The sequence below is a fragment of the Pseudorca crassidens genome, chromosome 8 (assembly GCF_039906515.1).
Source record: "Pseudorca crassidens isolate mPseCra1 chromosome 8, mPseCra1.hap1, whole genome shotgun sequence".
In the NCBI taxonomy this organism is placed as follows: Eukaryota; Metazoa; Chordata; class Mammalia; order Artiodactyla; family Delphinidae; genus Pseudorca; species Pseudorca crassidens.
In genome coordinates this window covers 14,715,374-14,730,545 of record NC_090303.1, presented here as the reverse complement: position 1 = coordinate 14,730,545, position 15,172 = coordinate 14,715,374, and the positions used below count along the sequence as shown (strand labels likewise).

The 15,172-nt window shown below is 35.5% G+C and overlaps 1 protein-coding gene across 2 annotated transcripts in view; it reads left to right on the top strand.

Annotated features, from left to right (window-relative positions):
- The window catches only part of CDK13 (cyclin dependent kinase 13), a 110,357-nt gene extending 95,990 nt beyond the window's left edge, over window positions 1-14,367 (top strand). Inside the window, exons 10-14 of one of the 2 annotated variants that reach the window (XM_067745858.1) lie at window positions 179-295; window positions 874-1,005; window positions 6,832-7,037; window positions 10,472-10,744; window positions 11,360-14,367. In XM_067745858.1, the coding sequence (XP_067601959.1) occupies window positions 179-295; window positions 874-1,005; window positions 6,832-7,037; window positions 10,472-10,744; window positions 11,360-12,210 (1,579 nt within the window). In that variant the 3' untranslated portion in view covers window positions 12,211-14,367. Of the gene's footprint in view, window positions 1-178; window positions 296-873; window positions 1,006-6,831; window positions 7,038-10,291; window positions 10,745-11,359 lie in introns of both variants that reach the window. The other variant, XM_067745856.1, reaches the window with a different exon arrangement.
- The last annotated feature ends 805 nt before the right edge of the window (window positions 14,368-15,172 follow it).

Here is a 15,172-nt window from a genome sequence, read left to right as displayed (position 1 = left end):
TCTTAAAACAAGTAATTGATTTGGGATGACTAAAATATTTAATGAAACTAGTATACATTGTATCAGGACTTCAACATTTGTATATTTAAAAATGAGTTGATGTTTTGTATAGCAGTTGTATGTATGATTTTTTTCTGTGTAGTTTATATTGATGTACTTCTTTTTGTGTGTTGTTCAGCCGTATATGTGGAAGTCCATGTCCTGCAGTGTGGCCTGATGTAATCAAACTACCATATTTCAACACCATGAAACCAAAGAAGCAATACCGTCGAAAGTTAAGAGAAGAATTTGTTTTGTAAGAAGGGGATGCTTAAACATCCATATTGTGTTGATTTTTTTTTTAAGTTATTTCTTGAGAATTCTAAATGTCACTGTAGCCTCTGTTGACCTAAGGTCGACCTATCACAATTCTTCTATGTCATTTAATTTTGAGTTCCCTTTGCTACATGCAAATTACCATTTTACCATCATTATGAAATCAGTGCTTTGGAGTTATGTGTTTGATTTAGTCTTTACCTGAAAGAAGTTTAATAACACCATTTAAAATTTTAAAGAAACCGCTTACAAGATACTTGAACTGAGTTTTTTACTTTGTTGTAGGAAACTATTCTGTTAAGTTTTTAATTTATGTTAAAACAGCAAATTGCCCATAGAGCAGTAAAATATACTATTGTTTGCCAAATTTCAAATTATTTAGAATAATAATTATAAAATTATGTAAAAATAAATATTTCTTTAAAGGAATATTTGGAACTTACTGGAATAAAGTATCACAAACATGTTATAAAATGCTAATATTTAAAATAAGCTCCTAAAGCAACATTAAGCTTGAGTCTAAGAACATGCATGACTTTTATAATCCTCTCATGCCAGTATTCCTGCAGCTGCACTAGACTTATTTGATTACATGCTCGCCTTGGATCCTAGTAAGCGCTGCACTGCAGAGCAGGCTCTTCAGTGTGAGTTCCTACGGGATGTGGAACCCTCAAAAATGCCTCCACCAGAGTAAGTGACTTTTTACTATATGCAGAATCTGGACAATATTAATAACATCATTATGTAGCTATCAAAAGCTATTCCATGATTAGTTAAGTCAAAAGAAAGAATAAATCAAAAGGAATAGAATAGCAATAGTGTACATAATTTGCACATCTAGAATGCAGAGCCTTGCTTTATGGTCAGCTAACCATAGGACTAGCAGAAGCAGCCTTCCTCTAGTTAATTTTATTAATATATTTCTACCCTAAAAAAAAATGTTTATTGCTGCTGCTATTGTAGTACTGTTTCTGCCAGCACTAGTTGCTTAGCTAAAATTTTGAGTGCTATGCTAAGCATTTCTCATGTATTACATTAATCTTTATAATCTTAACAGGTGAGTATTATTATCACCATTTTACAGAGAAGGAAGCAGGCTCAGAGAGGTTAAGAAACTTGCCCAAGAATACAAATCTAGTAAAGGGTGAAGCCAGCTCTGAAATTCAAGTTAGTTCTATAACAAAAAGAGGTTCTGAAATATTCCTCAGCAGACTCTACAGTAGAAAATTCTTATCATTGAATAAAAATATTAGTGTCAAAAGCCTGTATAGAATGCGTCTCGTGTCTGATGGTGGGAGGTGGGTGTCGGGAGGCAGGGAATGCACAGAGTCTGGGCGTCAGAATGGCTGGGTTCTTGAACCTTCACTCCCTTGTGGCTCCTGTAATTTCTCTAGGATTGATTTCGGGAAGGGACAGAGCAGTCCATTTGGTTCTCCTTGATAGAATCTAGAAAGTTTGTAGAGATTTACTTAGTAATTTTAAAAATGATGATGAGTGTCACAAAAACAAACCTGTCCCTATAACAATAAAATGTGTCCATGTAATAACAATTAGCATATTGTGAAGGAACAGACATGGGATTTGGAGTTCAAATCCTGGCTCTTCCACTTAATTAATTAGATTGGTCTTATTATAGTTCTGTGAGACCATCATATTTGGCTTTAGTTTTTACTGAATTGTATGTGAATAGCCTTTGTGGGATGATATGGAAGGCAGAAAGGATCTATCATCTGACACATTGAGGGACCTGAATCATTCACTGTTGAATTGTTTCATGGATTTTTTTGCTTACCAGTGTATATCAGCAGTCTTGAAACTTTGGCTTTAGTACCTCTTTAAAGAATTTTTTTAAACTTTCGGTTTGGAAAAATTTCAACTCTATACAGAAAAATAGGAAGAATATTACAATGAACAGTCATATGCTCTTCATCTAGGTTCAAACACTTAACTAAAATTTGGACACATTTGATTTATCACTCCATATCTTTTTTTCCTGAACTATTTGCATATTATATTGTGGGAATGACATTTCACTTATAAATAATTCACCATGTTCTCTATAAGAACTGGGACTTTATTCTGTATAACTACAATATCATTATAAAGCATAAGAAATTTAACATTGTATTAGCTAATAGTTTATATTCAGATTTCTCTAGTTGGCACAATAGTTTCCTTTGTAGTCTGTTTTTCTGTTTGTTTTGGTTTTGGTTTTTTTGGATAAAGAATTTATTCCAAGCTCACACATTTCATTTAGTTGTTATGTCTCTTCAGTCTCTGAGGAAGACTTCTTACAACATTGACATTTTTGAAGAGCTAGCTGTTTTGTAAAGCATTCTACAGTCTGACTTTAACTACTAGCTCATGATTAGTAATTAGTGTTTCTTTTTTTTTTTTTGGCAAGAATGCTACCTAGGGTAGTGATAGGTGCTTCCTGTTGTATCACATCAAGAGGAATATAATGTCATTTTTCTCCCATTATTGGTAGTACTAAATTGATATCTTGGTTTAAGTGGTCCACATGAAAGAATTCTGGTAAAACTGTATTGAACACATTTTAAATAGACATCTAAATTTTTAAAATCAAGAGTTCAAATAGTTGCAAAAGGTATAATTTTCAGTGTCTAAGTGTAGACACTTTAAAATAGAGCAGTTACATCATCTTGTAAATGTATTTAGTGGAATCAAAATACCTTAGCATTTGATATTCATCAACATTCACTCAGAAAATGTATGAACAAACTCTTCATCAATTGGACACTGTTGGGTGTGTGTGTGTGTGTGTGAGTGAACTTACATTGCTTCTGCACGTTTTTAATGTAGCATATATTTATGCTTGAAAGTATTTTATTGATTACCCTATAGTACTTCTTTAAAACAAATATATGTGTAAAAATGGAAATTTAATTTAAAAATTTCCTCTGACTACGAAGCTCTTTTTTTCTTGATTAAATTATTGCATGTATTAGTAGTACATATTTCAGTTTAAAAAAAAAGAAAAAAATTAGTAAATTTTGTTGGAGATGCAACCTTAATGAAATAGTGCTGAGATTTTTTCCCCAAGCAATTTGCGTATCCATTAATTAATATTACATATTCTAGAGTGAGGATATAGTTCCACATTAATTGTGATTTAAAACTTTTTGTAAGTACTCTTTTAAATAAGCATTTGAGACTGGATGGAGTTTTGTCATAGTTAAATCACTGAGTTCCTTGAACTTCTTCCACATTATGTCCCCAAAATCACAGTGCTCTGTCATCAAAAATTATTTTAATGACCTTTCAGATGTCAACTTAAGATTCTTTCTCTAATTTTCATGACAGTAAAGAATTGGAAACCACATGACTTGCCAAAGATTTCTTATCCAGTCATTAATCATTTTTTTTCAAATTTTAAGAAAATAAACCAAAGAAGCTTTACCAATATTTATTACATGACTTCTTCTTATACTTGTTGCTTTTCCTTGTATTCGCACTTTCTTAATCCAGTATACTTAGAAAAGGTTAGGAAGTCAACATGTAATTTCAGTACTACTTAACCAATCCATTTGCTAAATTGTGTTTCTTATTACATTTTTAAAATATATGCTTTTGTCGAAATCTTGGAACTGTATCCCATTCAATTTGTGGAAAATGTTTGCCACATAATAGGAAATTCTGTTCATATTGTCAAGCACATCACCTAAATTCACTTAACTTTTATGAGAACACACCCGACTGCACTTTTGCATTAAAAATAAATATGTTAGTACACATTTTGGTAAACATTCTGTAAACCAGCAATAAATTATGGTACATCTTTGTTAAGTACATCACTAAAGCAATCAGGTTGAAATTATAGTGATATTGATGTGATATTTAAATAAAAAATTATATAAACAATATAACATCTAGTTACTTTGTCATATGTAATGGGTAGTTAAAATTATAAAATTTAACTAAGGACTCTGAAGAAAGGCATTGGAATTCCTTTGGGAAATAGCCATGTGTATTAAATTTATCAGTTTTTTTAGGAATAAGCAAATGAGTGGGGTAATAAAAAAAAAACTCCATTAATTTTATTAGATGTCCTGTCACACTTTTTTAATGTACTTAATGAAAAGAGTATGTATTGCTAAGAAGTGAATTAGGCCAGCAGCTTGTCTATAATTTTATTTTTTCTTAAAAGCATTAAACAATTCATAAGATAAATACGATCAACTATAATTGGAATAAATATTTCATGATATGATATGATAAAAAAATACTTTTAAATTACCTTGCTGAATGACGAAACATGAATATAATTCTTACTATGTGAGAGGCACTGTCCAAGCGCTTACATATGTTAACATATATTACCTGAACTCCACAAGGTAGATTGTCTTGTTAACCCCATTTTTAAAGATAAGCAAACTGAGGCACCGAGGTCAAGTTACTTGCCTATGAGACACAATAAGTAAGTGGCTGAGCCGGTATTTGAACCTTTAGAAAAGCACACATTAAAAATTTGGTTGTCCTGGAAACATTCCTGGTACATCTAATAGTCAGCATCACTAACCTCTCTATCCTGTTTAGCTATTTGTTGGGTAATGTTTATTTTTCCTACTGTTGAGATCATCCATAAAGAATCTCTTAACGTTTTAATTGTGGGAGGGAACAGAAGCCCTTTTTAGTGGATTTCTTTGCTTTATTCTCATGGGACTCTCCAACAAGAGCAATGCATTCCTTGAACATCAAGATGGGAAAAAAATGAAATCACTTCAGTCCCCCCACTCTGCAGTACTGCAGTATGTCTGAATTCAGAATAACCCCAACAGAGGCTAAGGTTACACATCTTGTAATACACACACACACACACACACACACACACACACACACACACACACACACACACACGAAAGTCTTTGGCAGGTTTTTGATGCCTTAAAGCTTCCCAATATCAATATTTCAAATTGTCCCTTTGTTTGTTACTCCAGGAGGTTTTTACACGCTGAGGCAATGCACCATAGTAAGATGGCTGAGAGGTATGCCTTTGTTTTGTTTTTGGACCTCAGGTGCATAGACTTGGTTTAATCATAATCCTTGTGTCACTCATCATTAGTCCATGCATGGCTCCCTTTTTTTCTTTTAGTTACTTAATTTAATTAGTTATTTTAAATGATGTTAATAAGCAGCCATGAACTTACCAAATAAAAGCTAGAATCTTGACAATAACCTACTTTACTCATATCATACCCTCTCCGCCCACAACCTGTCCCCCTTGCCTTCCTCCACCTGAGGTAACCATCATCCCTGTTTTCTTTTGTATATACTTCTTGTTGCCATCTATATGTACTCATAAAAAGTTATATTTTACAATTTTAGTTGCTTTTAATTTTATGAAAGAGTGTCATGCTGTTTGTAATCTGTTGGGAATGACTTTTTTTTTCACTTAATATTATATTATATTGCTAAGATTTGACCATATTGTTGCATATGCCTTTATTTTATAACATGAGGTAAAACTAATTGTGAAAGAAGACGTGTGAAAGAACTTTCTGAACATGCAGGCCCTTCTCAAATATCAATTTTAGGAAAGAGGACATATGGATATGGAATTTCTTTTAGAATAATTCCAGGTATACTCCCTCAGAAAGTTTTCATGTATCCCTAGAGGTAAACATATCCAGGTTGAAGACCAGGTTGGGGCTGCTTAAGGGAATTTATAGATATTCTGGGCAAGTTTATTAACCTTTCCAAGCTTCAATTTTCTTATCTTTAAAATAGATATCATAGTAACTTCCCACTGGATTTTTTTATTAGGGTAAGAAGAAAATATTTATAAATCAAATATTTGTCTTTCTTTAAACAAAAGTTATTCTGCAGTGTTTCAATTTTGTGAAATTATACGAGGTAGAATTGTTTCAGAATTATGGATAACTTTGATAGTTGCTAGTTATTCAGAACTCTCAATGATGATTGATGAACCTGGATTACAATCTATTTTTGAAACTCCTCTGTAGCAATCAGTTTAATTCTAGAGCATTTGACTATAGAAGCAAATAAGAGGGTCTCAAAAAGTAAAAAGCTTGTACTAGAAGGTTTTTCGCAAATTTATGTCCTAGCCTTTGCTACTTTTTAATTCCGTGTCTAGTTTATGCAAGTGGCATATTTTTCACTTTTTTTTCCATGTCCTATTCAATGTATGTTGTACTATGATAAAAATTGGCTTTAAAAGATTGCACCAAGGCTAATAGTAACCTATTTTTGTGAACATATATTCTTCATTCATAGTTTTAATAAGTTATTATTCATTGATTATCCAGAAGCCACAGAAAAATAGTTTGTCTGTATAGGTGAAGCCCTGAAGGAGGGGGGCATTAAGGGTGATTTGTGTTGGAGGAGTTTACAAAGCCTGTGTGTGAAATCTTCAAGAATAACTTGTGGGGGAGCGGGGGTGGCAGCTTTCGGGCTATGTAGTAAATATATTATCATTTTGTTGTTGTTGTTGTTAAGAAATGCCATGAACAAACAGTTTAATACTTTTTTTTCCAGCCTTCCTTTATGGCAAGATTGTCATGAGTTATGGAGTAAAAAGCGAAGAAGACAGAAGCAGATGGGCATGACTGATGATGTTTCCACAATTAAAGCCCCCAGAAAGGACTTGTCTCTGGGCATGGATGACAGCAGAACTAACACGCCTCAGGGTGTGCTGCCGTCTTCACAACTGAAATCTCAGGGCAACTCGAATGTAGCACCTGGTCAGTAATGCTTCCATGGGTTGATCTTCTTCACATTGTTTTGTGGCTGGCGTTAATTATATTGCTGTAGTGTTAAAGCACTTGTGGTTAAAAGTTGAACACTGAATTCAACATTTCCTTGTTACTCGATTGTGCCAGTACAGATGTTTCACTGCTACCAGCACCACAATATTAAGCAATCTCAAGGTGAGATTAATTTATAAAGAAGGCATCAAATTACATATGATTAGTGATGGGTCAGCTTTCTCTGCCTTCTTTTTTCCCCTAGTGCAAGAGTCAGTAGGTCTTTTACTGACACTATTCTGTGAGGCACAGCATTCAATGTCTGTGGATGCTTTTCAGGAGTAAGAAGAAAGATAAAGGAAAACAGCCCGGAATCAGAGTAGAAGCTCTTTCATACTGTTTGTAATGTTCTCAGGTTACTTTTAATATATTTCCCAATATATTATAGAATCTCAGACTGGAATCTGATATTGTGCCAGAAGTGACTTGAAGTATGATAAAGAAGGGTATTTTGGGGAAAGTTAAATGTCTTCGTCTGGCTCAATCTGTTGTAAGAGTAAGCTTCTTCACGAGGAACCAACCTCTTCAATGTTGTCAGAAGTACAGTTAAATTCATTCTCTCATTTAGTTAACGACTTTAAAAAAAATGGAATCCACTCCTTCATTTTGCCTCATGAATCCAGAAAGCATTCAGCTTTAATGTTTTTATGAAGACAGAGATGTTAAGAAATAAATACATGTATGTGTGGAGGTGGTGTTTTATTAAACATGAAAAATAGCCCAGCACTTATTAAGAGATGAGTAAGTATTGTCTGCTCAGTTAGTTGGTTAAAACAGATCTGTGGATCAGATTGAACTTTTGGTGGTTAAATATAAATATAGAGTAGATTAGCTGAGAAAGCTTGAGAAAGATTACCTTAATGCTTTCCCATGTAGTCTACAAGCTTAGAGTTGACCTTGGTCAGACTACATTAAAGTGCTAATACATGTTACTTTAAAAACCAAAATTAATTGTTATTTGTTGTTCAAAAGTATTCTTCAGAGTTTCTTGAAATAGTGAATTCCCCTTGTACATGAAAATATTTGATGTATATGTAGCTTAGGAGAAAAAATGTTTATTTGTTGTACAAAGTGAGGGCTGTCTATATCAAGTTCAGTATTATTTCTCTTCATGGTAAAACTATGTAAAATTTGGAGAAAGACAGAAGCAACAAGAAGTTTTCTTGGTTTGTGTTTATGTCACCTCTTTTATATACCATCCACTACTGAAAAAGGATTTGAGATGGTTGTTAACTGGAAATTTGGATGGTGGTCACTTGTCCCAGGCAACAGTTGTCATATTCCTTAATAAGACTACCAGGTGTTTATTTCTGCTTCTCTTCACGGAACTGATGTCCTTATTCCACTAGGAAGCCTAGTGGAATAGAGGGTAGTTATTTCACTCTATTTTAGCTGATAAAAAAATTCTGGGCTCATTTTGTTATTGTTTCTTAGCTTTGCATATTTACAACTCAGTTAATTTTAGAATTTCATTTTATCCCTCCCTCCCTCCTTCCCTTCTCTTTTCAAACTGTCAATATTAAGAAGTGAGGCTTCTAGTTTTTTGAAATAGGAATGAATCCTCTTTGCTCCATTTTCTACATCAATAAGTGCCATGAAATAAAAATGCCCCTTCTGTGTAGATGAGACACCACAGTTAAAGTGTACTTCTCTGAGCTCACATGGAGACTACCTCTGTTAATAGAGACATGAAAGGGAAAGTGAGGAAAACTGGCACTTGGGGTGTAGCAAACAAGCATGGTTCCTTATTAATACCTGCGGATCACAAGGAGAACTTGCAAGAGTTTGTTTTGAATTATTCTAAAAATACTAAGAAGTAATAAAAAGTATATCAAAATATATAAAGAGAATATATTTAAAAAAGCATTAATCATCACTTTTTCATCTTGGAGTACTATTAGGCTGTCATCTGTGGTTATGGAAATTGCTTATCAGTATCTGTATTATCACTTAGCATATATAGTATTATGTACATTTGAGCCTTGTTGTTACGTATGACTCAGATAAACTTGCACAAGAACCTACGTAAACCATCACAAGTCTAAACTGAAAATTAGAAAAAGAAAAACAACTGTTTTCGTGGTCATGAATTAATGCCACCTTATATGTACATGATAAGCATGCTTCTGTAGGAGTTCCTAATTTACCAAGAGTGCTTAACTTTAAAAAAAAGAAGTTTGAATAAAAGACATTATATCAGACAGTCTACAAAATCCCAGTTTGAATTTACTGCAAAGATAAGGTTAGGTTTTTAGAAAATACGTGTTATTTTATATAAGCAGTACAGGGAGTGGTTAAGAGTTCAGACTCTGGGGACTTCCCTGGTGGCGCATTGGTTAAGAATCCGCCTGCCAATGCAGGGGACACGGGTTCGAGCCCTGGTCCGGGAAGATCCCGCGTGCCACAGAGCAACTAAGCCCGTGTGCCACAACTACTGAGCCTGTGCTCTAGAGCCCGCAAGCCACAGCTACTGTAGTCTGCGCACCTAGAGCCCGTGCTCCACAACAGGAGAAGCCACCGCAATGAGAAGCCCACGCACCGCAACTAGAGAAAGCCCACACGCAGCAGTGAAGACCCCAAACAGCCAAAAATAAATAAATAAAATAAATAAATTTATTTAAAAAAAAAAAGAGTTCAGACTCTGGAATCAGAATACCTGGGTTCAAATCTCAACTCTGCCACTTACAGAGTTTGTGACCTTGAGCAAGTTATTTAGTCACTCTGGATGTCAGTTTCTTCTTCAGTAAAAAAAAAAAAAAATGGGGCCAATAATAAAGCATGCCTTATAAGGTTGTTGTGAGGAATAAAGGATATAAAATGCTCAGAAAGGAACCTAAAATTATAGTCGTCATCATCATCATGATCATCATCCAGTGCCCATTCTCAGGTGCTATTTCCTGGTCATGTCTATAGTATGGGGTTCTAATGGTGGTCTTGGTTTTCCTTTCGAAGTATTTACCCTTAAAGATAATTTATTCAAAAGGGACTGCAGTTCTTTTTCTTTTTTGTTTTATGTGCCGTTACATCTTAAATGTACATGAAATTGAACTAGAAAGAGATTTCCTTTTCACAGTATTTCTCAAACACTGTCCCACGAATGTACATTTTAATAGGGTAATACAGAGCCATTCTGTGGGGTGGGGAGAGCTGTGAATCATGTCAATTCTAATTAATACACGTTTTGTCTTTAGTAAAAACAGGCCCTGGACAGCAGTTAAACCACAGTGAATTGGCAATCCTACTAAACCTACTACAAACTAAAACAAGTGTTAGTGTGACTGATTTTGTCCAAGTGTTGAACATTAAGGTAAACTCTGAGACTCAGCAGCAGCTAAATAAAATAAACCTTCCTGCTGGAATTTTGGCAACAGGTGAAAAACAGACAGATCCATCAACACCACAACAGGAGTCTTCGAAACCGCTGGGAGGAATTCAGCCTTCTTCTCAGAACGTCCAGCCTAAAGTGGAGACTGATGCTGCCCAGGCGGCTGTGCAGAGCGCATTTGCAGTTCTGTTGACTCAGTTAATAAAGGCTCAGCAGTCAAAGCAGAAAGATGTGCTACTGGAAGAGAGGGAAAATGGATCGGGACATGAAGCGTCATTACAACTCAGGCCACCTCCAGAACCTAGCACTCCGGTGTCGGGTGAGTGTACAGTAGCAGACCACTAACACGGCTGCATTCACACTGTTTTCTTGCTGTTGGTGATTAGCTATAATGCGTAGTGTTCAGTAGCTTTGCTAGGAGAGGTCCTGAAAATTCTCAGGTCACTGGTTATAGGTTGGTTTCTTAGTCCGTGTACTCCTAGGAGTTGATTCTTTAACGAATTATCTGTGGGTGATAGAACTCGTGAATGCTGTCAACGTTTCTCATGTGAACCTATGGTTAAGAAATAATCTTTCACTCCAGTTGCAGCAGGATGATTGACCAAGGCAGAAACTTTATGTATACAGTAGCTTTTGTTCTTCAGGCAGTAAATAGGTACATGTGAGATGCCAAATACAACAAAATTTTTCTGTCACCATAGACTCAAATGGTAGCAGGCGATATTTTAATAGTTACATATACCTTTTTCTTTTTCATTTGACTTTTGGGTTGTTTTTGTTTGTTTGGTTGGGTTTTTTTGTTTGTTTTGTGTGTGTGTGTGTGTGTTCTGCCAGAGATATAACTTCTAATGCTCTTTAGAAAACATTAACTATTTTGAAATTTTTGTTTTCTATGGTAACTTTCGACTCTCTTTTTTTGCCTTGTTTCACTTAGGGCAAGATGACCTCATCCAGCACCAAGACATGAGGATATTGGAGCTCACGCCAGAACCAGATCGGCCTCGTATTCTGCCTCCTGATCAGCGACCTCCTGAGCCACCTGAACCACCGCCAGTCACTGAAGAAGATCTAGATTATCGGACAGAAAACCAGCATGTACCCACCACTAGTTCTTCGTTAACTGACCCTCATGCTGGAGTGAAAGCAGCCCTGTTACAGCTGCTTGCTCAGCATCAGCCCCAGGATGATCCCAAAAGAGAAAGTGGTATTGACTACCAAGCAGGAGACACTTATATGCCCCCTTCAGACTACAAGGACAATTTTGGATCCTCTTCTTTCTCTTCTGCTCCTTATGTGAGCAGTGATGGTCTAGGAGGCGCCTCTGCTCCACCATTGGAACGACGTAGCTTCATTGGAAACTCAGATATTCAGTCCTTGGATAACTACAGTACTACTTCATCTCATTCTGGTGGTCCACCTCAGCCTTCTGCTTTTTCCGAGTCATTTCCCAGTTCAGTAGCTGGATATGGAGACATTTACCTCAATACAGGTCCCATGTTGTTTAGTGGAGACAAGGACCATAGATTTGAATATAGCCATGGCCCCATTGCAGTCCTGGCAAACAGCAGTGACCCTTCCACAGGGCCAGAGAGTACTCATCCTTTGCCAGCAAAGATGCACAACTATAACTATGGTGGTAACTTACAGGAAAACCCAGGTGGCCCTGGCCTCATGCATGGACAGACCTGGACTTCTCCTGCCCAAGGACCTGGGTATTCACAAGGATACAGGGGACACATTAGCACATCAGCTGGCAGAGGTCGAGGCAGAGGGTTACCATACTGAGTATCTGTTTTTCCTCAGGCACATCATTTTTATCTGGAAAGACTTTTCTAGCTGCAGTTTAAGGCAGCGATCCAAGAGACTTGAATAATATTAATTCAACAACAGCTTTATTTTTATGTGGAAAAGGGTCTTGCATACAATAGTTTAAAAAAAAAAGACAAAAAAAACCTTTGCTTAAATTCATGCTGTTCTAAAAAACTAGATCTGTTGATTGTACATCTTCACAAATTCTAGTTAACAATTTTATTTTGTATTCTTGCAGTTTTAAGTGGATGCTAATCTTAGGGACATAAAAGTCTTTTATGGCCCTCTTGCAGATCTTCTGAACTATGCACATTTGTGCTTTTTTGTAAGTTTGGACCAACTTTTATGTAACAAACAACCAACCCCTCCCCGCCTCCAGTTTTACAACAATCAGAAAGGGCACTGATTTATTTGGTATTTTTCTTTTTACAAAGCTACCTTTAGTCAAAGGTCACTGTCAGTCTTTGCACCTGCTTTCAGTGTTATTGTGAAAGGTGTAATTTGTGCTCATTTCAGAAAATAAAACACAACCTTTCTCTTGATGCAACAGTTTTATAAAAAAAAAATGGTCAACGTTATTTTTGTTTTATTTTGCAGATTATCATAGCCTAGCAAAATGCATTCAAATGAAATAGCGGGTTTTATATGAAAACTATGGGTGGGGTGGGGAGGGTAAGTAAGTGCCTTAACAGGTAAGCCTAAGGTCTGAGAAAGTAGTTAATCTTTACACCCATTTGTCTTCTAAAGGGAATCAATGCATTGTATTTAAGAGGCAGGGAGCTCTCAAGTGTCTAGGGGCTGCCTGCTGGGTTCTTCTTAGGTTCATTCCCTCTGCCTATCACACTTTCTCCTTTTCTTTGGGTTGTGTTACCTTCCACTACCACCTTCTCTTGATAGGGGAGTGAGAGCAAAGAAAGGGAGTCCAACTCCCAACAGCACCTTTTGTTACTTCTGAGAACAAGTTCTGAAAAGTTGTGTCATTTAAATGGTTGAAAATAATAGCTAAATGAGAATTTCAGAGTACCACTTTCTTTCAGGCTGCCACATTGTCCCTGTTTCCTTTTGCCATGCATAATTGGAGGGCAGTAGCATAGAAACAAGGCTTAATAACAGAATTGGCATAATTCTGTTAAAGTTCATGGGGGGAGGGATGGCGAACACCTTATTTTAAGTTATACAGTTGCCATTTTAAGACAAAGTTAACTGTTCATTTTACTCGTTAACTAGAAACATTGCTTAGGTTGAATTTACTGAAGTAAAAAGAAAAAGTAGTGCAAAAAAACCCTCTTATTCTCTCTTCTCTCACTTCCTACGAGGTTTACTACAACTTCTTCTGCCACACCTAGAGTAACTTTATTTTAGTTCATTTTAGAGTGATGGATAACCCTTATTTCAACTGTAATGGTGTCAAGTTTAACTAACTTGGTGTGTGCACTCAAACACACATACCATTATAATAATCCTAGAAAGGAACCAAAGGTAAATAACCAGTGTTGCCATTAGCATGAAATGGCAAAACAGACTCTGGAAAGGAGAGCTGTGCCAACTCACCGTTTGTTTTAACTGTTCTCCCGGTAACTTATTTTTTGATTGGAATCTTAAATTGGAACAACTGTTATCAAATGGAAATGGCTCCAGTTCTAAAGTCAGTCTTTTAATCCTGTGCCCACTATCTGACTTGTGAACCTTCATTTCAAAACAGTACATGGGAAGCATTATAGTTTGGTAACAGAATAGTTTCAAGTTAATAATTCACCATTTTACTGCTATAAAATGAGTTGATGTCTTTTGATGGAATTTTTTTTGTTGTTGGGGAGAAAGAAATGAATGGAAGAAAAATTATTTTTCTTTTATTTGAATATTGAATACTAACAACTTATAATAAAACTACATTGCAGGAAGTGAAGAAATATTTTGAAATTTAGCAAAATAGCTACAGTATTCAAGTATCTGGAATTTTAATATGGTGAGTCTTAGAGCTTTAGACTTTCCTATAAGTGACAGTATCTAAGTTATTCTTAATAGTCACACTTGATAATTCTGCTGACCGTAGCAGCTAACCTAAAATTGAAGATATTTATGTGACATGAATAGCCTGTGTTTTAAAAATTAAATATTTTATATAAAATTGAACTGTGTTTGGATAGTTTTTCCTAACATTGAAGTTATGTATTTATGCTGGGAGAGTGGCTGGGAGGACAAGGAAATTGTTGCTTGAAATTGAAGATTTGAACTATAGCTCGTAATATTACCCTAAGACAGCATTGATTGTGAGACAACAGTATTTTATGCACTAGTTAGGAAAAGTGTTGCCAGTTAAACCACAACTCAAGGCTAAGATACATCAATTGTAATATACTTCCCAAGTTCAGAGATGTTATTATATGAAAGAATGTTTCTTAAAATTGATGAAATATGGTAGTAAAACTCTTAATGCATCCTTTCATATCATTTAATACTTAAGTAAATTTGGATTAATGAAAAGAACAGGGTTGGGAAATCACTAATTCTGTATGTTATAATAACTGCAGTAATCACTGAGTATTCTTGGGTGAAATTTAAGGAACATAAAATGTTACTTAAGTTTTTTTTGAAAGAAACAGGTAAGTCAGGTTGCAAATGAGAAGATGAAAATAGAAAAAGATTGGACCTACCAAAAGAAGAATATATTTATTATCTCCCATGTGAAATTCCCTTATGTATTTCTTGATACAGCAGCTTTTTCTGCATGCAACTCATGTTTCCCAAGTCTTCAATCCATTATTTGTTGGAGAGTTGCTGTCACCCATGAAATTTTAAGACTCATTTTAAGGGTTTATTGATTAAAATAGTTTGTGGAATGTGAGTTAAGATAGTGCTTTAGGGCTTCCCTGGTGGCACAGTGGTTGAGAGTCCGCCTGCCGATGCAGGGGACACGGGTTCGTGCCCCAGTCCGGGA